This window comes from Ascidia mentula, chromosome 8, assembly GCF_947561715.1.
Source record: "Ascidia mentula chromosome 8, kaAscMent1.1, whole genome shotgun sequence".
In the NCBI taxonomy this organism is placed as follows: domain Eukaryota; kingdom Metazoa; phylum Chordata; class Ascidiacea; order Phlebobranchia; family Ascidiidae; genus Ascidia; species Ascidia mentula.
The window spans coordinates 373,032-400,927 of NC_138573.1; the positions used below are offsets into that span (position 1 = coordinate 373,032).

Consider the following 27,896-nt stretch of genomic DNA (forward strand, 5'->3'; position numbering starts at 1 on the left):
AAACCGTAATTCTACAGACAAACTGTAGTGCGCAGAAACTCTCCACCTACAATTTAAAAACAAGTGTTAGTGACTTTTACTATAGTCAAGTAAAAAAAAACATTTATTCCCGAGAAAATGATGCATGTAGATTGTAGACAGCAAATCTGCTGGAATTTATTTGAAACCCATGAAAAGTTTTTGCCGTACCAGTGTTGTAGATTGTAACACATCATTATGCAACCAGGATCTTGTGAACCTGAAAAACGGCGAAAACGCTTTGTCTCAATAACTTCACATATTTTGTAACGTGTAATTACAGGATTTAGTCGATGTAATCCTTAAAGTATAAAAGGTGAATTAAACCTGTGTATCGCCTTCAAGTCGGTTCCACTGAAGCTCCTTGAAACCTCTTGAAAGCTGTGAAAGACGGACGGTAATGCAGTGACGTCATATTCCTTATGTCTGTGGAGAGAATGACAAGAAGTTCATGGACGGTTGGCGGTTTGTGCGCATTGGTGGCAAGTCTCGTGTATTCCAACACCTTCAACGCTGACTTCGTTTATGACGATAAGTAAGTGTTCAACATTGTCTTCAGTTGTTTATGATGTAATAATTTATAGGTGTGACGGCAGATGGCAGATGTGTTGGAATTTCGGTTAATGGCTACTTACCAGCAGGGATTACATCGGCTTGAATTCGGATTTTTTGTATTGCGCGATTTTGGTTTTCAATCACGAATGTCTGGGGTCCCAATCCCCTGCTGTCGTTGATATTAATTTGTTTATATGTGGATTCATACATAGTGTTGAACAAATTACAGTTTTGGAAAAACAGTTATATAAAAACATGTAGGTTTATGTGATGACTCTGATCGTGAAAAAAATAAATTCGCTTTATTAGTTATCCAGAACGAATACATTACTGGTTATCCAGGACGAATACATTATTAGTTAACCAGAACGAATAAAAGTATTTTAATGATTAAGCGAAAGTTTTCGTTTCTAACCACAATGCGCAAAGCACTTTCATCGTGCGTACGTTCACATCGGAACACAGGTATCGAATTTCACAGGATAATGTTGCCAGTCTTGTATAGAAGTGATTGTACAGTCTGCACGCTCGTGTTGCTCTGATTGCCCGCCGGTGTCTCGTTTCAGTCAGTTGCTGCGCTTTTATCCAAGCTGGCACTTTTTAACGCAGAAGCTTTGTGGTGTGTGATAACCTTCCTACTTATTGTGATACTGAGGTCATTACCAAGTAATTGAATTGATGTGATTAATAGTATTTTGTCTCGATAACAGAAAAACAATAATCCAAAAATATTGTCGAAAATGGACATCGTGGTGCCATGTATTCGTGTTGGTCAGATATGGGAGTGACTTACTTTTGTCCGAATGAAAAATTCAACACAAACCAAGGGAGTTTCTCCACTAATGAATGTTTGTTTCGAAAACCGCGACACACAACACGTGCAATTACACTGTGGCCCATGTGGCCCATTATTGAACTTGACAAGCCACCGCCCAAGCCACGTGACACCTTCCAGACGCCCGCGAAGTGGTTTTGTGTATCTCGCCCGAAAGCGAAGGTCGCTTGGATATGAGCTTTTCAGGCCGACTTTTTGCTGATTTCCTACTGTACTGTCCTCAGTATAATGGAATTGTTTTGACGAAATCCAGACTGCGTTGACTTTCTAAGGGATTGGTGGCAACTGCCCGAAAGCGAAATATTTTACAGCTGGATAAATTGAGATTTTTCCTTTTTTGCCAAAAGCTGTTTCAGGATGTGTAGCTTTAATATTTCCTTGGTAATATTCCAAAGCCGAACCTCAAAATTGTCCCGAGGGCTCAATATACAATATTACATAAATCCCTTGGAGAAAAGCCCGTGATTCCATGTCGTTGTTGTCTTCTAATTGACCCTCAGCACCGACATACGATGCAATATACGTCAGTTTCTCATGGGAATTCTGGTGGCATTGGAAGGTCTCCTGTCGTAGTTACATATCGTTTCATGGCCATGAGTCCGGGTTGCTGCCATTTTGCTTGCGTAAACTTTATTTACAATACTTTTTTGCGACTGATAAAATTCTCGGGATAATTTAACCATTACTGTGATTTTTGGTCACATTTAATCATGTCCTTGCTATTAATGCAGTAAAGTGCAGTCAGTCGAGCTAAAAGTTAAAGAAAAAATCACAACCCAAGTTATTACAACGTTTGATGAAACAGATGTGGAAAATTAAAATAGACATTTTAAGCTGGCCGGGCCGGGATCATTCCAAGATTATCTTCGCATAACACACAACATACACGTGCAGTAGATTATATTCGCTTGCTCTAATGGTGGTAATAAATCGTCACATCCTTCATCACGTTTTCTTTATTTATGTGTATTTACTGTTTTGTTTAAACCTCGTTGGTAATTACGACTGCACTTGATTTAGGAAAGGGGGCTGGGGGGTAATTTGATGTTGGTCGGAATGCCGGGCGTCCATTAAATATTCATGAGAAGTCAACTTAAGGGGTTCGATCTTAACCTAATTGAAATGCACTGAATATTGATTGTCAAATTGCTTGGAAGGCGTCTACATATTACACGGGCGGTGATGCCACAGCAAACAAGCTATGCTGGATATTTTGATGACGTTTCCCGTATTTTTACACCCACAGGAGTTGACTGGTTTGGATAAACACTAAAACCTTACACGTGGAGGTTGAACATTTTGTTTATGGCGTTTGTTGGGAGTGCAAGACTATACCTGTGGTGGATGAAGCCCAAGTTGTCGAATTTGTTGCTTTCTTTTAATATCGTCCATAATGCCGTAGGTTTCCAGTCTGTCTGCCCCTAAACCAACCCGTTTTCTCCTGGCATTACCGTAGTTACGGTACACATATGAACGAAATGCAACAAATAACTTGATCTATAAATGTTGGTGAATGTTTCAAAGCAGACAGTATAAGGTGTGAAGGTTTTCCGCTAAATAGGGGATATATTTACATACATATACATATGAATAAAAGACACCCCATGGGTGCGGCAACCCCAGCATCTTGGGGTCCAAATTCAATTGCCCCCAATTACCCATCATACAGGCATTGTGACGCCACAATCATGTCATTGTAGCGCATCAAGGCGTAACAATGGCGGAAACGGCCTTGTTACGTGAAAGGGCAGGGAATCTATCTATCCATCGTTCCCACTCACAGTTTTGCTCAATTCAATGCCCTTACCCGAATAAATTGGATTGGAAAAGCCGCCCCGTGTGTTTCATGGGGGGGTAATTTTCTATGCCAGCTTTCTTGTCTTTTAAAGCGGTCTCAAATTTAAGCAGTCGCATTCTTGACAATTTTACCTTGGCTGTTACTTTTCACTTGTATTATAGGTAAAAGGAATTTCCCGCTCTCAGACGTTTGGCGTATTTGCAAATCACGTAGGGATCTCGTGTAAATGTCGCCATTCTGTTCTTTCAATTGGTTGTCTTGTTATTGTCACCCCTATCAAGACCCCGTAACCCACGTACATGTATCCAACACACAAACTCAGTAGTGATTCCTCTCAATGTTGGAACTTCCTTCACCCGTGGTTGTGGTTTGGAATACAAACATCGTGTTGAACTTGTTCCTCTCGTGTGGCGACAATGAAGTGGTCGGAACATGTTGTTTTATGCTTCGTCGCACTCGTCTGATCTTGCCGGACAACTTGAGTCGTGTTAAATGTACGTCACCTGCACTTTAGTGTGGGTTGGTTTTGATGAAAGGGTTTAAGTGGAAAGTGATTTTAAGTTGGTTTGTCGAGTCGGTTCAACACGAACGAGTCAAGGTGTTAAAATGTGTTTCGGTGATCTGCTTTTCCATTCAAAATTCACCCAAGAATGTATGGTTGATAAAACACAGAAACAATTCTGGTTATTTCACCAAGTACTCAAACTACCCGACTTTATTTGGTGAAGGCGATTGCATTGTTTCACAACTTTGCAATTCCTGTTGTTAAATTTACATCATCGTCGTATTTTCAAGGGTTTCATATTCTGTAAAAAGTGTGGAAGGATTTTGGCAAGGGAACACATTGACGTCCTTTCTGTGAAACTTTGACAGTGAATTTCTGTTGTTGGCCATTTTGTTCTACTTCCCACTTAACAGATGGCCTCTGTATACTCTGTGCAGTGTTGTTGACGGACGCTTTGTGTCGCGAGGTTATTAACTTCCTGAATAATTTTGTTGGGAAAATGCTTGACGCCTTTAAACAAGGTGTAAAATAAGTGAATACAGGGAATCCAAATTGTTGTAGACTTTAACCAACTGAGCTCTGTAAAAAATATTGCAACATTTTGTAAGTCGCATTTTTGTCGATTTTTCGTACAACGTGATTGATGGACTGTGTTTCGACAAACTCTCGTTAAGTGAAAAAACTATTAAAACCGACCAGCTACACTATAGTTTGCTTTGCTAACTCGCTTCGTCTAACCCCCCAAATCCTTCCAAAATGGTAAAACCGCCCTCGCACGCTTCTACAGCTGTTTCGAATCGATAACGACCGCCATAAATCACCTAACATTCCACTAAAAAAGCCCCCGTTAGCCATTTACCCCTAAAGCGCCCTGGGGTCTGATTGAAGTTGGGGTTGTTTGTTTTGTCACACCCCCCCCTCTTTTGTCGAACTGGAAAGGTTGTAGAGAAGGTGCAACCATGCGTGACCATCATTCGCCGACCGATTCCGTCAGTTTTGAGCAAGACTGCCGATAATTGACGACACTTTCTGTCGCTCAATCAACCTTGTTCAATTTCTCGTGTGTCGAGAGAGGTGGAAGTCGTCAAACCTTAATAACGTGGGTGGGAGGACGCTTTTCCCAACACCTCACTCTAAGAAAAATAAACCAGAAGATATTTTCATGGTTATTAAAATGCAGACAGCGTACTTTGTGTCGAAATTTTTGGTCGCATTAATGCAACCTGCAACAACGCACGGTTTGGTTGGCTTACAAACTCACCACAGGTCACAAAATGCCCCAGTTTAGGTTTGTTGTGTACAGCGTTGTTATGGTGGGTAATATGTAATATGCATGACCATGATGGGTCATACTAGTCGACAAACTGCGTTGCATCTTCAAGAAGTAATTAAACCCCTCAAGCCCCAAAGCAGTTCCTCTTCAAACCACCACCTCCCCAATTTAGCGCCATGTGTCCATCCATCCCTGAACAAGCACCTCTCTATCGCGACTCGAGGGCCATCATCGCCCACCACTCATCTCTCACATATTATAACGCCGAAATGTTGAGTGTTATTCCAGGCCCCGGTCGTTCGCTCGTCTTCTGGGTTGATTAAATCAACAAGACGCCACCAGTTGTATGGAGTTGATGATGGTAGTTGATGTGCGACCCATATTCAAATCATGCGTTTATATCAGAGTCTGGTGGAACGTTAATGGACTGAAGATGGATGGCTTGTGTTTGTCCACTGGTATTTACGGGGAAGCAATCGCACCATTCTTGTGGCATAAGAGGGGTTTATACCAGTCAATCTGCACGGGTATTGAAACTAAAGCGAAAATTTATTGTTTACAAAATGGTTAACCCAGTTTGGCTGCGATGCCAGTGAACTTAAATGCTTACAAACTCTTTCATCTCCCAGTGCAATCGTTACTAAATAACTGTCCAAGTTTTTTCAAAAAGGATGCTGCTGTACGCCAGAAGTTTGCATCCTATTTAAAATGTATTCTTATGGCATACATAGTTCAGGAAATGATAAATATGCGTCAAACTTGACACCCAACGACATTTAATACGCCGAAGCGGAAATCCCAGCTATTGGAAATTACCTTGCAACACAAACTATCCCCGAAACAGGCTCAAGTCGTAGTTTCCTTCAGTTAGAAGTGCGATAAGATTTCGTTGATATGTTTATACAAGGGATTGTTGCAAGATAAGCACGACCGCGCTACACTCAACCGCCCTACCATTTTCCACTACGTGCTTGCCACCATTTCATACCGGCTTTTAAAAGCTTAAAACATTTGTTAGCTGCCAGTCGTTGTGTTTACTTATTCCTTGCTCAAATGGACGGCATTGCTCCTAACTCGAGTGGCGGCAATAGATTGATTTTAAAGGGAAGTGTTCAGAAAATATTTTGCAAACTATTTCTTCTTTGGTGTTTTACTGAATATTGGACTCACGAAACACGTTTTTGTGATAACATCTACGCATATATATAGTTCCTTAGCTTCGCATTCGCTTAACAAATGTTTTTTTAATGTTTCAACGCAAATCCAGACCTTCCAGTTTTCAACTTAACTCGCCGGTCATTATGACGTCACATGCGGTGAAATTGGTCACGTGTTTGTTGTTGTAAGAAGTCGCGCCGAAAATCTCGGCTGGCGTCGCGGCTCCCGAGGTTATGGCAACTATGTACATAACTGATGGAGGTTAAAAGACTTCCCGAGTCACACTGACGTTTTCTCCTGCTATAGTTTGTTACAGTTGCGCAGAGTTTATTTTGTTAAGCGATGGCTTTGATGCCCCCCTCCCTGTAACATTATTGTGTGCGGAAAGGGTTGACACTGGTTAAACAAACAAATACACAAATGGTAATGTGTCTGGGGTTGTGATTGAACCGAATCTTGATCAAACTCAACTTATTAGGCCATTTGTGTGCCAGGTTGCTCATGGCTGGTGACAAAATAATTACAAATGTTTTTCTCCACATAAATTACCATAAATTCAATTTGGAAAGTTCGTTTTCACATTGTTGTAAAGTAGGAAATTGCGCCACAATAGGTCAATTTGGAAAGTTCGTTTTCACATTGTTGTAAAGTAGGAAATTGCGCCACAAATCGTTCCTTCCTTTCGAACCAAATAATCACTGATTTTTTGCTTTACAGTCGCGCGATTGTTAATAACCCGGATGTTCTCCAAACTTCTCCGATCTCGCAACTTCTTTATGACGATTTCTGGGGAACCCCCTTAAGTCATAGTGGTAGTCATCATTCTTACCGACCTCTCACTGTGTTAACATTCAGGTTCGTCAACTCGGTGTTACGTTGAAGTTTGGAATAATTACGCGATTTTTTTTACAACACAGGTTAACTCACTCCCTGTTCGGCCTCCAGTCGTACGTGTATCACGTGACCAATGTGTTTCTTCACGCTTTGGCGACTTTCCTGTTTTGTCACGTGATGAACAAACTGATGAGCTTCTCTCCAGGAAAGAATCTAGTGGCAGGTGAATAATTACTTGAATACATGTGTAATGTGATATATCTGTTAACCCCTGTTGCAACCAAACCTTCAATGTTTCCAGGTTTAATTTTCGCCCTCCACCCGATTCACACTGAGGCTGTGGCCGGTGTTGTTGGAAGGGCTGACGTCATGACCACAATATTCACACTTGCAAGTAAGTTGGTCGTATTTGTGTATTTAACCAAAACAAGTGACCGTCATTCACTCTTTATTTTCCAACAGCGCTGCTTTTACACCACCGAGCATGTGAGACTGGGGAGGAAAAACGGGAAATACCCGACTCCGATACACTCCCACCTGTGGCGACATCAAGTGTGCAGACATTGACGCACAGAAACAGAATAACAAGATCTAAACGGAAACGTAAGAACAAGAAGAATTGCAAACAAGTTTTGGGACAAGTTCCACCAGGGAAAACAGAAGAAACAGTGGCACCTAGTGGATTACAGCTCGCTTATTTGAAAGAGGAGTTGGACCAATTTAAGGTAGGACTTTATAATGTTTAATAAGTAGAAGCATTGGAGGCCGTTGTACTGTTTAAACAAATATCCACAAATAATTTTTTTTAATGTGTTAAGTGCGAACGGTAAACATGGTATGTATATGTACATTGTACAGAAGAAGTAATTTCAAAGAATCTGCCCTTCCTTTGTGCAAAGACATACATTTGACATTGCAATATGCCTGCCAGCAATAATAACACAGTATTGGAAAAGTTCCCGCATAAGTTTGTGTTCACGTTAAGTTCCGTAAAACCGCTTGTAGGTGGAAAGAGGAGTTGAATCAGACGATTCCAACACTACAGCCGACACTTACGACAGTATTAGCTCATCCTCGAGCATCACCGGTGATGATGCAAACGTATCTAACTCCATGTTCACCGAGATCAAGTCCTCCGAACTTAAACGTCGCCACTTATTGGACAACGCCAACAATAACATATCCTCAAGAGCAGATTATTTGAACAAAACCCACCCAGGTTATTCCGATGAACCTTGTGGTGAAAGTTACTTGTATTTGTCACTTTCGTTCCTGACGGCGATTGCTGCTTTACTATCAAAGGAACAAGGTTATTGCGCCTTGCCGTTGTGCTTTGTATACGATGTGTGGATGAGACAGAAACTGGACATCCCCGCCACTGTGAAGGCCATCTTCAGCAAGGTGAGTTAATTGTTGCATATTTAAAACACATAAGTTCAAGTAGCAGTGCATCCTAAACAATGGGAACCTCACAACAAACGAGGTAACGTTGTACGATATTTGCATACTGTTTTTTTTGTCAATGTAAATTCGAGTACATTGATTGAATTAGTGAATGTGATTGGGAAGACCCAGTTGGGTTGAGATTTAACCAGTTCCTCCGCCCACGACCTTCCACCATCCGTTACACTGTGTTCCGCTTAACGATCCGTGGTAATTGGATATTGTTGGGACGAACAGTCACAGACGCCTCCCGCTAGAATACGAGGCCGCTTCATATATTTGCGCTGTTGGTGGTAAATTGTTGGATTGCCCGTGACTCCTCTACGTTGGACCACGCAATGCGACAACATACTCGTTCTTTTATGGTTGACTACGTAATAAACCTAAATACTTCCCTCTGCGTTGGATTGTATGTTATGCGCAACTATCTCATTAGTTTAACAATATTTTAAAAATTATCATATAAATCAACTTAATGTTTCTTATTTCTTTGCTGAGGTAAAACCTCTTTAAAGGATACAGCAATACGGAGTAGAAAATATCCTGCCCACCTGACAGGTGTGATAATATTAACCCTGTATCCAAATTGGTTTCACGCTTTTACTGTTGTGAAACTCTCCCGGTAATTGTTGCATCCCGAACAAATCTTATCACCAACAATCATGTAAACAATTGTTAACCGTGCAGTTAGCGCTTTTGGTGTCTCACTGCTTTCAAATTAAATGTAAAATGTTCGTCCATTTTGGCTCAAAGTCGTACAATATTATCTGTGGGTTGCACAAAGTGTTTGATATGAACTGACGCAATTTTTCCTTAAAAAGTGTTTTCGTGAATTTTCCAAGCATAAGCAGAACGAACTATGTCGTTTTTACGCTTGACCCTCGATTGCCGCCTACCTATGACCTTAAGGCACGTGCACTGACCTTGGGGGCTTGGATTGTTTGTATTTTAAACTTTCGGCTGTCAGTTGATGGTCGTTTAAGCTGAAACAACATTGAGTAAAGAGCTCCAGGCAAACACAATTGTTCCGGTTTATGATTTCTATGGTATAAAGTTACAGTTAAAAACCTTCAAATTTAAATGCGCGCCCGCCTATTTTAACGGGGAGGGCATTTCAGGATGTTATTAAACGCGTTATTATTTAAAAACGAGACAGTTGCGTCTCTATAGCAGTACAATCGCCAAACATACGAAACTATCTTACTCATAAAAGGCACAAACCAGCCAACCCCATATAACTACGGATAAACCCACATGAGTCACAACCCACGTCCGTCCAGGACTTCGCGCCTGTCCAGATATAACTCCGTCCCTCAAGGGTGATTGATGAGAGTTGTCTGATGACTGTTGTTCTGCCGCCTCCAGTTACCTAGGTGTCATTCTACGCATCACAAGTCACCAAAATTGCGATTTTTCTCGCGAATTGAATCAATTTGCGAACGACGAACACCTGCTTATCTTTGTGACCTGTTGTCTTAAATCGTAAACACCCGAGGGCTTGGCTGGACGTTACTGGTCACACTTAAAAGCTGTTTTTGCGTGTTGCGGCAATGTAACATGTCTTTAATGCAGACATAATTTCCCGGGTGCATTTTTGTGCAAAAGCGAACTCATCGTTTCTGTTCAAGCTCGTGCAAGAATTATAACCAGCTCTCAAATACATTACGAATACAATACATTAAAAGCAAATTTACTTGAACCTCGTATGTTGTGTTACTATTTTCGTGTTGCTTTGAAAGTAAAGATTGACAAATATTTTAAATCAAAACCATGATTGTTAAAACTAGAATTCTTCTTACACAGAAACGAACGTGGAAGATCACACGGATCAAACTCAACCTGATCTTCACAACAATCCTCATCACAACTAGACTCTTACTTCCCTTTCATCTCTCAGAAGGAGCAAATGTACTTCCGGGTTTCTCTGCATCCGACAACCCCGCATCATCGCTCAAAGACTTCCAAGGTCGAGTTTTGACCTTCAACTATCTGCTGGCATCGAACATGAAAATGTTAATCTTCCCGAACCAACTTAGCTTCGACTGGAGTATGGGGGCTGTCCCTGTTGTGGAACGTTTCACAGACCCCAGAAACATCGAAACTTTCAGTTTTTACTTTGTTTTCGGTTGGCTTGTGTGGAAGTCGTGGAAGTTCCTGAAGCAAAACGGAGAAATTTCTATGAATGGAGGGGCCAGAAAAAGAAGATGCAGCAGCAGCAGCAGCTCAGATGGGGAAACTTCATTTGGAAGAATTCTTAAATCTTCACCTCCAGTTGTTGACTTAAACTGTGAAAGAAAAAAAGAACCAGGTTTGTTTTTATTCATTCAATGACTTCACAGATCTCGCTAATTATTTTTGTCGGTAAACCAGAAAAAGCAGCTGACAGAATTTTATAACTATCTTGAAACAATATTTACCTTTCAAGGAACGAGTTGTGAAATTCTCCTTTTCTCCACCTCCATCCTCATCCTGTCACTCCTCCCAGCATCAAACCTCTTCTTCTACGTTGGTTTCGTCCTCGCCGAGCGAATCCTCTACCTCCCCAGTATTGGGAGCACGATCTTCATCACTGAGATCCTCTTTCATCTGTGGGATTATCTCGTGGAGTTCAAGATGTTCGCACAAATTACTCGCAGGTGTTTTTTCTTTCACTTAAGTTACTAAAACCAACCAAACTTGAAGCTCATTTTGAACTTCCTTTTTTTTACATCCCAAGGTCAATGGTCATCGCGTGCAAAGGCGCCATTTTATTGTTACTTTGTTGTCTTGCTTCGAAAACTTGGTCGAGAAATTACGACTGGAAAGACGAACTCAGCCTCTACAAGTAAATTATTGTTTATTCTGTTTAAACAGAGAACTTGCAAAATCTAATCATAAGTTGTCAAAATCTAAAAATCAGTGGTTGTTGTGATTTCATCATAAAAATGCAGAACCCGTTTCATCGTTAGCAGTTGTATATTCTGTAATAAAGTTGTTCATCCCAATCGGTTCACACAATGTCAGAAGTTTCACTTTGTATGTGGATAGTTCTTTGCCAAAAACACGATTCTGACATTGGTGTAAAAATGTTGTGTTGAAACTTATTTAACCAAGAAAGTTGTTAAAATTCCAAGGATGAAAATAAGTGAGAGTTTGATGATTGAAGCTTATCTGTTTCAACTCTCACCACAGAGAAAACTATGCGTAGATAATCCCACGTCAGTCGTGAGCTCAAACCTTCCACCTGGCTTAAATACCTAATCACCTCCATATCTTTGCCCACCCATACTGGTGGTATAAGGTTGTTGTGTTGATGAGCTGTCGGTTTACCAGGGGGTTGGGGAGTTATTGACGCACAACAAACTAAGCGTGCCAGAAATTTGTTCTTGGTTTTAAGCCAAACAGAGCATTACAAAATGTTTTCTTTATCTTTAATTTTTCCGTGAATAAAATGAACAGAATGTTCGTAAAGCTTGTACTTCACATATGTGTGAAATAATTATTTACGTCAGTTATTTTTTTGTCGTTTTCACGAAGAAAGTTTGTGCTTTCAAACACTCCTGGTGACAAGTTGTCCCTAATTTTACAAGTTCCACAATTTACAGATCCGGTGTTGAAGTAAATCCAGCCAAGGCTTGGGCGAATCTCGGGAATGTATATCGTACACAGGGATTACGTCATAATGCTGAAGAGAGTTACGTCAACGCGTTACGTCATCGAACCAATATGGCGGACGTACACTACAATCTGTAAGTACATAGCAGTTAAAATTATATATTCTTGTGGCAACAATTGGTTCCAGAAGTTCTTCACTAATTCTTTACACTTGGTTGTTGTTCTAATAATCGGTCATCTGTCGCACAAGTTTGGGGGTAACTTGTGCGCTCAAAAAGTACTTTTCCTGTTTAAAAATAATTAAACGCAAAGTGTCAACGAATTGGGTTAAATTTTTCGACACACGTCGGTCGATTTGTTGAGTACAAAAGGCCCGAGTTAATTCGCAACCAAATATCGAACCAACTTGTAATCCCTCCCCAAACATCACCCCTAACTGAACCACATCATATTTTCAACACCTGACTTTGACCCGGGGTAACCCGAACCTCAACAAGTCTCACTCGTTGAAATCTGGCAACCACATCTTATACGGATGCTGGTTAGTAAAACTGACTGGGGTTGTTTGATGTTGGTCATTGCTGATGGCAGATTATTTGTGATAAAATTGTGTTAAATAAACACGATTTTCTGCAATCGAAATATTTGCACAGTTGTATGTTTTGCATCAAAACCAACGTAAATAGTTAAAAAGATATAAAAAGTTTACTTAGTTCTGTGTGTGTTATTGCACTGAAGTAAAAAAGTCACAGAAAGAAAATGTGAAATAATGTAAAGAAAACAAAACTGGTCAAAAAGTAGGGCGATATCGGTTCGTTTTAACTAACAATATCAATAACAATGGTTTCGTCGAAGAAGCCGCACCCAGGTGTGAGCAAACGAACCGAAAGGTAACTTTGCCAAAACCAAACAACGTTGTGATGGTGGGGGGGGAACCGTGCCTGGATTCCTTTTACGTCAAGAATCAAAGGGGTTGTCCCTCGCTACCCCATCCATCAAACTCGTCCCATAAGGGTGATGTTAATGGGGCATGGGGTGTATGTCATCTTGCATGGGGTCACCAACCCTAATTACCTTCCCCTATTCACGTATGACTGTATATGCGTGAGGTTGGGACACTTTCTGTGGCGCCTGGAGGTTTCCTAAACTTAATGGGTGATTTCTAAGTTGTGAGCCTACTTCCGAATCACTGGGGAATGTTTGGAAACTGTGTAGTTGCTTAAATGGTTCTGTTGTATTTTCATAGTTTTTTACACGAACAATTTTGGATTTAATGAAGCGGGAAAGTCAAACTCAGCAGGTTTGCAGAATAAAAATAATGTTTTTTATCACACCGAGATTCGAACCCAGTTTTTTCTCAGCAAGAATCCCGATCCATATTTCTACTCTCACTTGCCGTTGTGGAAAAGCTTACGAATAAAAGCTGGTCTGACATCTGGCGGCCATTTTGTTTCAGACATTATTTTCCACTCTTGCATTTCTTCCTTCCATCTAACAATTCCCACACACGAAGCGAGTCATCAACTTTTTGCCACAACGATGCCACACAAAGTACGACACTTTGCAATGTTAAGTACGCCTTTCCTGGGTGTTTTTCAGTCGCCTGATTACAATTAACTGATTCGATATTACTATAAAACGCGATAAGGTTTCGCTTTGCAACCACGCTAAACGATGGTTGTTCAATACTTAATGAAACTACTTGATGTTCCAAAAATGCAACCACAATTTAGCTGTGATTGTGACGCAACAATGGGGTCGAGTGGTTCACCCCGAAAACTTGTGAACTTTTGTGGGAACCTCAGCCGCTGTTGTTTTCAACCCAATTACCCGCATTCTATTTGCTATGTACAGTAACAACTAAAGAGCTTTTCCGCCTTTTTGTCTCTCTTTCTCACTGTTTACGCTTCGGGGCGCTCGCGTCCTTTTTTGAAACGTCACAATAAGGAGAATTGCTTTCCGGTTGACCTATTCCTTCTCGAGTTACTGTTGTCCGCACGGTGGCGTCGTTGTTTGGTAAACTTCAGGTTGTTGTTTTTGTCGAACGTTCTTGCTCTCATTGGTTGTCAAGGAGAATTCCTCGTCACTGATTGGTTGAACAAGAGGGATTAGGAGTTCGTTAATTGGTGGAACTAATCCTTGTTTGTGGTTGCTGTCGTATTTCCCGCGTGCTTTGCTTGAAAAAAAATAACAGAAATACAATGTAGTTAATTCAAACCAGTTTAACCCTTCTTACCCAATACAAGATAGAGCATAGTTTATTCTCTACCACCAATAGATGCTGAGCATTTTACCTTCTACATTTTTCGTGATTGTTTCTTGTGGTAAAACCCTGAAATCATTTACAACGAACCTGCAAATGTAAGCACAGTATTGCTGGTGCAACGTAGGATTGCTTGTACAAAGTGTTATAAACCTAATTGGTAGTCTTTGCCACTGCCATACATACATCACCAAACCAACAATTGTCTCCGTAGTACTTTAAAATTAAATTATTCCAACATATTAAATTTATTTGCAGAGGCCTTCTCTACCAGGAAAGCAAACGATATCGAGAAGCAGAAGAACGATATATCGAAGCGATAAAGTATCGTCCCAAACTCGTGCTGGCTCATCTTAACTTGGGGGTGATTATGAGTGAACAAGGACGAACTCATGAAGCAAAGAAGGTTAGTTGTGTTATTTAATGAGGTATAGGGTTTTTACAACTGAAGAAATTCTGTATCATGTCGCTGTATTTTTAAGGCTGTTTTTAGTCACGTAGTTTCAAGTGAATCAGATTCAATAAGTGTTGACTACACGTGGTTTCTGCATGTCTTACATGACAAAGTATTTTTTACACTCGCTTCTTTTTATGCTCAACCAGCTTTGCTACAAAGTAGTTTGATGAAATATTCTGTAAGTCTGCCTGAATCATTGTGGACTGTGATAAAGTTAGTTTATCTCCACAGGAAACACAACTTCTGTTGCTTTTTTACTTTTGTATAAAAAACATTGAAGAAATGTAGTTTCGCGCGTTGAGAAAAAATGTGAAAAACGCCAGAGTGAATAAGGTAAAAAGTTTACAAAAAAGCAAGTAAATGGCTGGCGGTCGGTTGACGCTGTCCCAGAAACGTTTTTTTTAACAAACTCAAGTACAAGATGTCTTAAAACAAACAATTTCACCTTTTCCTTTTGACACAAAATATTTTTCTTCCCAAAATAACTCAACGTGAAAAAACACCATAAACGACAAAAATGTTAAAGTCTTTGAGCGATGGCGCTCGGTCTTCTCCCCTCCCACCAAGAAGAAGGATTCCATGATCGACTGCTTCTGATTCCGCTTGTGATGCTGATCAGTGATCCTGCTTTATCACGATCCGCCCTCCAGCAACTCGGCATACAGCAGTATTTCAAGTCTTGGAGCATCCGCCTGAACTCCAGTCTGTATTTGGGGTTGAGGAATCCATATAGGATTGGATTAACAACGGCGTGGAACCAAGAGAGCATCCCTGCAGCAAACTTCACCGTCGCAGTGATGCGGAATTTAAAAATCGCCTCCAAGACGCTGATGACGGAGGTTGGGAGGACACAGATCGCAAACGCTGCACAGATGATGAGACCGCTGTAAGCCAGATGTCTCTCTGCCTCCCTCCTCCTCTGTCTTCTCCTGCTCTCCGTTGATGAAGCGTTGCTATGGAGTGAAGAGTTTAGAAATGATTTGCGTCTCCACGTGCTGTACATGGATCTTCGTCGCCCGTTTCTTGCTTTTTTACTCAAATTACTTTCAATCCCCAAGTCCTTATTTGTCCTGGAAGGATTCCGTTGGTTGTTCCGGGTTGTCGTGTATTCGTATCCCGCACACGATATCGAGTCCTGTCTCGATAGATTTTCCACGGAGTAACGATACATGCGACTACCGACCGAAAGTCGACGATCTTCAACTGATAAATTATCGTTGGAGGGATTAACTGCGTCAAATGAAACCGAGAAGTTTCGATTCCTGGGTGAAGAAGTCTCCGCTTCCATAGCCGACTGTCTAAGTCCTCCGTCCCCATCCTTCGCTTCTTCCCGTGTAAGTTCCTGTGCGTTGAACGCACTCTCTTCGTACTCCACCTGGTGCTGATCTTCCGCGTCATCCCGTTGTATCGAGTTACTCCTGTAGGTTTTCAGGAGCTTTCTTACCAGATTCTGGCACCACCTGCAGTCATCGTGCGAATCTGTGTCCTCCTTCTTCAACCCGCTTCTCCTCGCAAACTCCGCCACCAAGGAAGACGTACTCTCCTCCTCCTGCTGATGCGAGTGAGCTTCCTTCTCTGAGCTGCAAACTCCACTGTTCCTGTGTTCATCAGTTACGTGATCGATCACAATCTTCGGGGTTGAGTTCTTCATGCTTCCCATTCTTCTTGAAAACCGGTTGATTCCCACAGATCTTGCTCTTTTTCTTGATCCCTTCCTCTTCTTGCCTCCGGTGGTTGAAGAAGTCCTCCGCATTGGTACCGTAAAACTTCTTTTATCCATGAAGTGCTGTTTGAAATCCTTAGAACTCTTGGAGTCATTGTTAAGACTTTTTGCCGGGGAGTTCGACTTCCCATCACTGACTCCTCCGATGCTCCGAATCCTCTTCAAAGGTCTCAAAATCCTCCTCGGAGTCTCCAGCGTCTCTTTCTCTTTAATCGATAAATTCAAGGGAAGATTTAACAAAGATCCGAGGTCTTCTCTCATTTGATGTGAGGGCGTCATCAAAAGGTTTGGCCTTTCCTTGATGGAGGTTTCTTTCAAAATCACTTGTTGATTTTGCTCCTGGCGGACGCCCGCCTCTTCCTCCCCATCTCTGGGTGTCTCCTCTGACTTGTTTTCCGCTGTTGTCGAGAAATCATAATCGTTGTGATCCACGGACATGGTTTTGGAAGTTGGTTCCGAGTCGATTGTTGAGAGGATTGTAGAGAGGGCGTTGTTCGCTTGCAGTTTCCCTGAGGAGTTGATTGTCTGTTCGGAACGCATCCGAAACATCCCTGTTTTAATCGAGGTCGAATCGCTTTTGTCTGTTGAAAAAGTGCCTCGTCATCATTGATTTTATTTCCCCGAAATGAAACTTTATCAAATGTGGATCGGACACACAAACCTCCCCAGCTCCTTCTACGGTTGATGTCTTTTTTTGCTTTCATCTTGAAGGAATCTCTTCTGCCTCCAGTGATGAAAATATCCGGGGAAGACATCGCGGATCTTTGTCTTTTGAATTCCGTTACTGTGAAACGTGAGTGATGTAAAATATCAAAACTATGACAACCATTGAGGATTTACACAGGAAATTCATTCGTGCGGAAATCACTTTTGCAACTAAAACGAAAAGTAAAAAATCCTCTATTCGGAAACTCACAACTTTCTTCAACTTTTGTGACGACTTTTGTGGGAGTTGCCGCTGGAACTTGCAAATACGTCATTGACTTTGCTTCAGCGGTGTTGTTGGACGTTTGTCCACTTCCAGCCTCGGTGCATCCCCTCTGTGGAGACTGTGGTCGGCTGTCTGCTCGCTGACGTCCAGTTGCGGCTCGAGGTGATTCATTTATGTCCCCGCCAGTGGGCGATGCGGAGAAGGGAGTCGGATAATGTTCAACCGACTTCCGGCACCGTTTCACTTTGTGCAAAATTGCCCTGAAAATAAACAAACTGTGGAAAAAGTGACAAGAGATGTTGCTTGAAAGCTTGATTGAATTAAATTATAACCAACCCAGTCTTAACCAACCTAGGCTTAACTAACCCAGGCTTAACCAACACAGGCTTAACCAACCTAGGCTTTATACTTCACAAGCATTTCACGGTTTGCACGAGATTGAATCCGTATCTCGTTATTGACGTTACTTTACGTTTTAAGTCGATAATGGCCGGACTCTCTTCCCTGAGCACGATCGTATCAAGCCGTGATCAATACACGGGACGGCAGGGGATTATAAATCTCTTGTGTTTGGGAATCCGATTGAAGCCACTTGTTCATTGCATCGACTTACCGGTATAGAACGATCAGCGTCACAGCTGGAACTAACTGTAGAAGGATGTTAACAGCTATCTGATAATATTTGAGGGGGCTCGATCCAAGCTTGCTTGTGGAAAGAGCACAGCGTAAACTTGATGGTCGCCATAGAAACGCGTCAACTGCAAACATAAAAAAACATGCAATTGTTTAAACACATGGGGGGGGGGGGATGAATGCTTACACAACAATGTCAGTAAAACATGGACTGTTCATTACGTAGTCAGCTGTGATGTACGGCTCGGAATGCTATTCCACCTTAAGCGGATTGTGGTGTCTGGTTGTCCCGTGTAATGCGTTTCCCTCGTCAAGCTGATGTTATTGATATATGGATGTGAATAATTTTGCTACGGTTAAAATTCGTGTCGTGATGAAAATAATTGTTTAATGTTGTTTCTTACTAATTGAGATTAAAACCTGGCAACAGCCCATGCAGCGCCTCCGATCTTACAATATATTATTAACGTTTAGATGTAGAGATTCCAGAAGTCTTTAAGCGAGATGTTAACCTCATCCTGTTCTCGAATTCGTGGCATTTACTTTGGAATGTTTAACGTTGTTGACATGTTTCCACATGGTTGGTACAAGCGATGCAAATAAACGTGCAAACTTTGTTGGTACGATGTGTAAACCTACCCTAAGTTCTGCATAATGCCACTGGGTCAAAGAGGTCCTTTGAATCTGGTTGGAATGTTAGGCGTTTCGATGTGGTTTCGTGCGAAGGAAGAAGCATGACCTGAAAGTGACTGACACCTACTTCCGGGTACACCGTGGGAACAGCTGACCGCAAAAATCCGCTGTCCCAGACCAAAAATCTGTTCTCCTTCCAATTCATTCGATTGTTTTGGGCATTTGTGACGTTGTTTTGGTTGTTTGTAACGTCAAACTGGTCTTCACTCACCAGTATGAGGCCAAGTGAGTGGAATGCTGTAACTACAAACGAATATGTCGGCCGCAAAGAACTTCCACTACTATTTTCGACACTGTTTCACAAATGTCGACGAACACGCAGGCAACTGCCATAGTGACGTCACAACCACTATTGGGTCGACAGATTTTGACAGCAGAGGAACGAAGGAAGTTGAGTTTCCGAATTCCTTGTCAGGAAATGATTTGTTTTTCAGTCTGATTTTGTTCGAACAGTAATGTTTTGAATCCTAATTGGCATTTTTGTGTTTGTCACAAAACCTGCAACATTTGTAACTTTCCTGTTTTATTTCTGCAAATATGTGTTTTAGGGGTTCTGAAAGGGCAACTTCTGAATACAGGGCGACCATTTGCTTGTTTCGCACTGTAGAAAGTGTTTCTCGTGTCGTAAGATCTCTGCTGACATTCATAATTGATGCTGTGTAAGTTTCCATGACAAACTTCGCGACTCCACAGTAAGTTTATAAACTGCTGCCTATTTTTCGTTTGAAAGTTCTGGGCATTTAATATAAAAAAAAATAATCTGGGAGTAATTAGTTTGGCGCCATGGTGGCCTTTTCCATCTGCAAAAAGGGAAACCTCCAAATGCTTTCACTGCCAACCAATAAGTTGATGCTAGAAACGTTGTCACATTGGAGAAGGAAGCAGATCATTTAGTGGAGGGTTCAAATAATTGCCATAAAATGGAATGGAAAAAGCGCCACTAAATCAAAGGTCTATACTTACATATTATGAATGGTGTGTAGAGTACGGGTGCTGATAGCCAGGCTGCAATCAACCACCATTTAATGCAGTCCTTGGAAAATAACTTTCTATATCTGCAAAACACGCAAATAATTTAGGACGACACCAAGTAAATGTCCACAGCGAGCAAATGTTTCCACATAATATTGGTGTTAGAAGTAAACTTGTAAAAGTGAGTCATGAGGAGCAAGTGTGCATGCTGGGTGTTGGCCTCATTAAACCTGGTATTGCATTACGACTCCATTCGTGTCACGCATGTTTGGGAAGTGTCTATTGTTTAGTTATGAATAATGAAAACCCTCTCACACGAGATTGCAATCTAACCCAGATCGAATGCAATGTCATTTTCATTATAACAAGACTCATTATACACGATATATAATTTAGTGTAACAATGTGTCATTATTGCATCACATTCAACAGAGCATTGAAACAGACAAGGTTTAATTGTTTGGATCACATTATTAACCCAGTACAAAACAACAAACCAATCAGATTCAAGGTAAACATCCATTATCACTTTGTCAAAATATACGCGAGAATAAATATTACTCCGCGGGCGAGCAAAAAATCAATACTGTTTTTCAGTGCCAAACATGCCCCAAATATAGATCAACTGTAAACGAATGTTTATTTCCATTTTCGGCAATAATGCAACGAATATAGCTGCAGTAGTTTGTCCTGCGTGTCGTAAAATCGGCTTAACATAAGGAGGGCAGACCCTAAAATTAACCCTGCGGCTTTAACCGAGCCACGTTCCAAGCTTGTAATAATTTGCAACAAGTTTTTTGTCGACCAATGTTCGTGCAGACATGTGTGGAAGAGGCGAAGTTTTAATTATTCATGAATTCACAACTCGGCATTTGTGAAGGATGTTTTACCGGCATGTATGTGTGTTGGGGCCAACTTTAGTGTTAGCAACTTCGAAAAATCTATTGAATGTTCAAACGCATGACAGCATTAGTCACAACAAGGAGTAATTCGTCACTTTCGTTTTTCCAACTCGGCGCGATTTCGTGCGTTTCTAAATGTTTCTGGCCATGTATGAGCGCCTTATGGAGGTTCAATCTTACTGTTGTTTTTTTTTACATTTGTTAACATTTAAAAAACTTTCTGCACAAAACAATATCCTCGCATTTTGAAATCTGGTCGAATTGCTTCAAAAAATCCTTTTCAAAAAATCGCATATTTCTTATGTAAAATACCGCGATGGAATCCGTGCGCATGATTTCTGTGCAAACTTACTTTGAGGAATGAACAATCCCAACATATCGGTTGAATGCAATGAACACGAGGTTGACGACAGATGAGGACATAGTGGAGTAGTACACGAAACCAATCCCCGTACAAAGTTCATGAGGATAGAAATCTTCACCGATCACCACTAGAGGCAGTATCGCGGGCATTACCTGTGTAACATTCACAATAAATAATTAAACGTAAAAATCATATCTCAATGTATCGACGTTGATAAGCAAAGAATTTCGCCACAAAACTCACCAGCACTGAGAATACGAGGTCGACTGCGCACAGGTTTGTGATGAGGTGGTTGAATGTTGTTTGAAGTTTGCGGTTGCGCCGATACGCTTCGATGGTTATGCTGTTCCCCATGATACCAAGCACGGCTATGGCACAACCCACAGCCACGCCCATAAGCGCCATCCAATCAGCTGGCGCTTGGTCTGTCACACAGAAAATAAAAATTTATTCTTACATGCAAATATAATGTTGAATACTTGAGGCAAATGCAACTTTGTGCAAAAGATGTTTTTCGTATCACAAGAACAAATACAACGAGTGTTAAAGGTCCCTAATCCCATCTTGAGTGTCCAATACGCAAGAAAACCACTCCAAGCGACCATTATGACGTAACAGTAAGTCACTTCGCGACTCCCGCCGGTTCAAGAATCGTTGAAGTTTTAAACAAATCTGTGTAAGTGATCTCAATGAAAATGTTTGATTGTGGAGTGGAACGTGTTTGTGATTAGTGAAATGGTATCAAAGGTTTCAATCGTATTACATGAGACTCCATTGGCTTCCCTATGTCTATGGTGCGAAATTAACACAAGAACACTATAGTTTTTTTCCTAGAATTCTTTTCGCTACATTACCGCCCAATCCTTTGGTTTTCACAAATATATTGTAGAATGTGATTATTGCGTCATAATCTTTACTAAATCCAAGCATTCTTATCACCTGTGTTCCAATGATTGCTTCCATTGTTGTCTGTTGTCGGATTGGTTGAAATATTGGGGTTACTTGAGTTCATCTCGTGTAAGTTTTACATAGGAAGGAACTTTAAGTCACGTCTGCCCTCCTATTTGCGACGAAAACTTGCACATTCCGCTGCTTTTCATATAATATTTGGTCTACAGTAGAAAATAGATTTATGAAAATGCACATGGAACCGGACAACAGCTGATGTAAAGCAGATTATTTTCTACTGTCTTCATCGTTTTATTGATTATTTTAAACCTCTTGCACCTAGGGATTACAGGAGGTTCATAACAACCGATATTGCGATCTGCGCTTCAACATTGCCAGTAAAAAGCACATAATTTCATCTCTCCGGATCCAAGCAAACTTGGGTGGAAACTGTTTGTTTTCTTTTCCGTTAAGTGTGAAGTTTCAATAAAGCTTGGTGACGTCAATAGTGCGTCCCTAACAATCACAACAAACTATCTTTGGGCGAAAACGTTTCCACTTTGAAAACGAGGCCAAAGTTCAAATACCTGCTGATTGTTTTAACGGAAGATTTCTACTTTACTTCCAAACAACAGCGCAAATTGCCTTCATTAAATCATTCGCATCAAATCATCACTTTATCTTTTAGGTCTCTGCACTCTCTCTTGGAGTTACAATACCAACGTTCAGTTGCACTGGTTTCTGATTTTTAAATTCCGCTACCTAAGACCCAAACAATAATAAAGCTGATTGATTCGGAAACGTATTGCACAGCTTTCCTAATACATCCTTTACTTTTCAAACATACACCGACACGTGCTGTCTGTTCGCGGCAAAACCTCATCTGAAACCCGGCGAGGGCGAGTAAGAATCTCCTGAACAATTCAACTTTACGCCTTTTTCACATCAACGTAATCTTGATTGAGGGAAGTTCCCTTCTAATGCTAGGTCCGAGCCACACTAAACCTTTGCACTCTCTCTACACTCTCCACCCCATCATGTTTGCTATCAAAGAAAAATTCGCGTAATTGGTTCCTGTACTTCTACCAAAGCACAGCTTCCAGCATGGGTTTTACGTACAAAAGGACAAACGATGATTTCAAAATGTGACATGGAAAGTTCGACCAGCGGAAACCTAACATATTGTTTAATATTTCTATGTGTGCTGCGCACGTACACGTGTGGAAGTTTCTGGAACTTCAAGTATTTTTTAAGTTTTATCGCCCGTTGTCGCTTTTGTGAACTTTCAGGCATAATCAAATGTTGTTTACCAGATGATAGCGAAAGTTTGATCGGATGACCGGTAAAATTTGTTTTTAGTTAATTTCCGAATGCGAACTTAATATTGATTCAACTGCGCCCGATGTTTTCACTCAGGACCTTGATTTCTGCGTTGAAATCGATTTTTTCTGTCATTGTTAACGTTTACCGTGTTGCTGTTTATCATAGGACTAAATGCAACCAAGTAGGACTCGGCCGTTTTAACGTGACTCACTCCCTACTATAAGAATGCAATTATGACGCATGAGTAGCGGTCATTATTATGTCACAACGCACTTTGTATAGGCAAAACCACCACAAGAACTTAAACCGCGTTACTGATAAACTCGTATGAACCCTTCCTAAATTCGCACTATGACGTGGTAATTGAAGCATTGTTTGCTAAGAATTGCGTGTATGACGTACGATACCGCACCCCAATCTATGTAGTAAGTTGGCAGATAGACGGTTGTGCGTGCACAGGTGTGTGTGAATATAACAATGTACACAAGTGTAGTTGCTTTTCCCACCATGTTGCCGCCTTCCAGGGGTCGCCTGATGTTGTCCAACGTAGATAATTGTGAAACATTCTTATCGGTTTCACTCATAAATATACTTTGCTCGGAATACCAAACCCTGACTCCAACCGCATTTAACACATACTAATCGTCTCTCCATTATTACGTCATTTTTCTTCTTGATTGTTCCGCAGTTTTTTTTAAATTCGATAAACCCCAGAATCCCCGCTAATATACGGAAAGTGTTACCAGACGGAATTGAATCAAGGTATTTCTTCCAAAAGAAACGACCAAATTAGGCCGAAACCACAAGCATGGCGTTTCTCTACAATTTTCAACGAGTCTGCAACATTAAAGAAAATGCTTAAATTAACGCCCGTAACATGACCCCACCCCCCGTAAAACGAACCCGATGAGCACGCGGATAAGCAGAACATGCACGTGCAGTCAAGCGTTGAGACTTCCCCTTAAACTTTTGAAGAGACAATACATCCATGGGTTAGGTTGAAACGTTGTTAACTGGTTTCCATCCCTGTTTCGTTGGAGGTTTTTTTGTAGAACACGGAAGCGATTTTTCCTCGCACAACTTTCCTATGAACATTGCGCAACAATTTTGGGTGCCATCTTATTCCCTCCAAACCTCGCTTTAAATCTTAGTACAACGCCCTATTTATTAACAAGGACATGCTTCTGTCCACTCATTACTTCACTCCGTTAATTCTTACGAAAGAAACAAAAAACTTCCCTGAACGAAAGAATTTAAAATCTTTCTGATATCTTTCGAATTTGTTTCTGAAATACAAGAATCAGTTTTAAAACCAGGAACCATAATCTGCTTGTGAGACAGAGACAACCTTTTAACTGGCAGAACGTTTAAACTGAGTGTTCACCAAATAAATGCCGACTTTACAAAGCATGCGGGAGCACTTCACCGTGTCCCAACTCAGCCCTAGACAACTTCTATACAAACGTTCAAACTGGAACGAATCCGATCCCAAGCACGTATTTAAGTGCTGTGGTCATCTTTACTCAGTGTCACCGCAAATCAAATCGCGTTTCATCACACAAGAGAAACCCACACTGAACAAACAAGTCAAGCGTGACAAATCACCTCAAAACTTCTTCCCTTATTTTTCTCTCTTTATATTTTTGTTGTTGGGGGAATAACCTTGACAATTATGGGTGTAGAGTTTCCAACATTGCAACCTGTGATGTAAGCTGGCTGCAAACCCTCTCAACTCTCAATCACCAATTTTATCCATTTCTTTTTGCGCCAAAATTAAACTCGGTAAGTTTGTTACGTCATCAAAGGTAAATGAGGGTATTCCCCTGAGGATTGCATTCCCTCGGCTTTATGGATGCCGACAACCCTTCTATCGCGATTATTGGCAGAAAGCAGAAGCTTATAAACAATAATTAACGTTTTTCCTGTGGGTACTAAAGCTTAAGTAATCTGTCTTGACAGTCAGGGCGTGCTTAGGGGATATGTGACCTCTGCCAGGCACCAAGGTCACGCCGAGGCACGTGGCTTTTTCTGTGCGTTCATTACATTGGATCGAATAACAATTCCTGCTTCAACGCCTTTTTCATCTGACAGGGAATTAATAATTTATATTGGCGGCGCTTGTGTTGATCGGAGTTCTCCACCCAGCCACCAAGTGATTACATTCAGGGATCCTAGATATTCTTACAACCTCATAATCACCCCCTCCCTTTATGCAATGTGAGTCGTTTATGGCCACGGATGATTTGAGACATCATTAAAAGCGATCAAGTTAACTTTAAGGCGAGTTCACTTTATGACATTGACTTTGAACCGAAAGCAGGCAAGTGACGTCATCTCAGTGGAATTATGGGAAAGCCAAAAATAGCGGAAGTTGCAAATTCCAAAGGGGAGGAAGCAGTACATAGTGACATTAATAATACATTCTGCATTTCCCTGCACAAACAATCGTTCAAACAAATGTTTGTCACATAAACATGTTTCCTTTTAACGAATTAGTTTTCCTGAAAGCGGCTTTGAAAGCAGAAAACCTACATATATGCTGTTTGTTTTTTAAACCGTTTCCCTTTGCTTTATTTCATCGCACTGAATAGAAAGGGAAGGTTGCAATGGAATCAATCCAATCAGTTCAAGCATGCAATGGTGATATAAGTATGTTAATGTTAACAACCGCATTTTCAACATAAACCAAAGACAAAAAAGTTGCAAAAAAATCGTGTTGGAACAATTCGTTACAGTTTGACTTGAAAGGAATGCAGAACTGAGATTATTAGAGAAAAGACCTTGACCTTTTAGCTTTTAATACGGCACTCGAACTTTCAATCTGGCAAACATCCGAAGCGAGAGCATCAAAGGGTTGGTATATTAGGGTGGAGACGATGCAAGTTTGTTGCAACTGTTTCCTATCAACCCCCCCTCCCACATTTGCTGCAAAGCCATCATATGAATCATTCATGTTTTCCCTTACCGCAATTCCGACCTCGGAAAGACGACTTTCCAGGACAAAGCCAGAACTCTACTTCTGTGGTTAACTTTTATTACGTCACAAATCTTCATTATGTCCCAATCGATTGTTTCCCGGTAATGGCGGCGAGGATTGAAAATGTCACAGACGTGCCGTCGCCTTTTTTTCCACTTTCCTGCCATCAAAGGAAAGATTCCTAAACTTTAAACTTTCAAACAATCTTCCACACTTTCTAGCAGGCAATATGTTCTGTTGCACTTAATTATTTCCATTATTGAAGTTTTTTAGGTTTAGCGACAAAAACCGAAACCGTTTTGTTTGATTTACTGCAATTATTTCTATAATTAGTACATTATAAAACTAGTAAGTGTTTCAATATAAGTTTAAAGATTGAAAGCATGGTTGTCACGACATTGTCCGAAACCACAACGAATTCGTGAATATTCCAATGTTACTTAAGATCTACGAACAAGCTGCAATTATCAGCGATGAAGGAATGCGTGACCCTCGGGCGCACTCTCGTGGCAGAACGTCAGCTCTATACAACCTCGGCTGTTTATTGGCTGATGAAGGAAGCCACGTGGACGCTGTCTCAGCCTATCAGCGCGCGCTAAAAATGCGACCATCCGGTTACCAGACTCACAGTCTTTATAACATGTTGGGTGAGTTTCAATCGCTTCTGTGGTTGTCATATCTGTTATGTTTAATAAATATGAAAATTGTGAAACGGTTTTATCAGGACAATCCCTGTTCCACCTTGAACGTTACGACGAAGCAAAGTCAAGTTTCGACCAATCACTGGCCGCCAAACATGATCACGTGCCAACCCATCTGACGTATGCAAGACTTCTGACTCACGTGGGTCGCTTTGACCAATCAGAGCGCTTCTACCTCAGGGCATTGGAGTTGGACGTGAAGTATTTGGCGACGTATCAACATTACAGTAAGTATTTAGGACAACTATTTGACAAACCAAGTACATTTCATGAAACCTTATTACTATCTTCAGGCAACTTCCTTGCCGCTAGAGGTCGCCACGAGGACGCGGCACGACTAATGACGCAGGCAGCTCTACATGGGTCACGTGATTACGAGATTGTGTTGGGCGCCGCGAATGTTCACAGACAAGCTGAGAATTATAAGAGCGCTGAGGATTACTACAGGAAAGCCGCTCAACTGGAACCAGAGGTGAAACATTAATTCACGCTTGGCTGCGTTCGGGTTTGAATAAAAACAACAGAAAACATATTTTTTCACGCTTTCTCACAGTTCGCTTCAGCTCACATGAATCTGGGAGCTATCCTTCACTTGCAAGGGAAATACAACGAAGCTAAAACATGTTACGTCACAGCGCTGTCAATCAAGCCCGATGACGTCATGATTTTGGACAATTTGTCCAAACTGGAGAAATTAACAAAGAAAGTAGAGCCTAAAACGCGATGAGCTGGAAAATTCATGGTTGAATGGTTCGAGGACTCCCCACAACATTTCTTACTTCAAACATTTGTTAAATTTTTAAACCAACTTCTTCACTATTTTTTTGTTTTCTGTTCTGATATTTTTATTCTTTTTAATTATTTTGCCTTTTTGTTATATCAGCACAACCTTATTACTGTGCAATAGCATGTGCGTACTGAATAAAAGTGTGTTTAGAGTGACAAAAGTTGTTCAAAAACACCTAATTTTTATCTTTGATCTATGAGAGAGCATGATTTAAAGAATTCCACCTCGCAGGTGTTTGTTGGTTCAGGTTGTTATGTTTTTATGAAATT

At 41.0% G+C, this 27,896-nt stretch overlaps 2 protein-coding genes across 2 annotated transcripts; one reads left to right on the forward strand and one right to left on the reverse strand.

Moving 5' to 3' along the window:
- Nucleotides 1-305: 305 nt before the first annotated feature.
- On the forward strand, nucleotides 306-27,753 carry LOC145910274 (protein O-mannosyl-transferase TMTC2-like). The gene is made up of 15 exons (XM_082997340.1): nucleotides 306-553; nucleotides 6,860-6,997; nucleotides 7,060-7,199; nucleotides 7,278-7,370; nucleotides 7,439-7,701; nucleotides 7,982-8,377; nucleotides 10,223-10,727; nucleotides 10,845-11,055; nucleotides 11,136-11,243; nucleotides 12,004-12,147; nucleotides 14,535-14,682; nucleotides 26,585-26,786; nucleotides 26,864-27,067; nucleotides 27,134-27,312; nucleotides 27,394-27,753. Exons 1-15 carry the CDS (start codon nucleotides 441-443, stop codon nucleotides 27,565-27,567), a joined length of 3,018 nt encoding a protein of 1,005 aa, XP_082853466.1. The 5' UTR covers nucleotides 306-440; the 3' UTR covers nucleotides 27,568-27,753.
- On the reverse strand, nucleotides 15,030-22,554 carry LOC145910275 (uncharacterized). The gene is made up of 8 exons (XM_082997341.1): nucleotides 21,891-22,554; nucleotides 21,195-21,376; nucleotides 20,940-21,103; nucleotides 19,677-19,768; nucleotides 18,001-18,145; nucleotides 17,373-17,647; nucleotides 17,118-17,240; nucleotides 15,030-17,037 (listed from the first exon to the last, which is right to left on the reverse strand). The coding sequence occupies exons 1-8, from the start codon at nucleotides 21,961-21,963 to the stop codon at nucleotides 15,254-15,256; spliced, it is 2,838 nt and encodes a 945-aa protein (XP_082853467.1). The 5' UTR covers nucleotides 21,964-22,554; the 3' UTR covers nucleotides 15,030-15,253.
- Nucleotides 27,754-27,896: the final 143 nt, after the last annotated feature.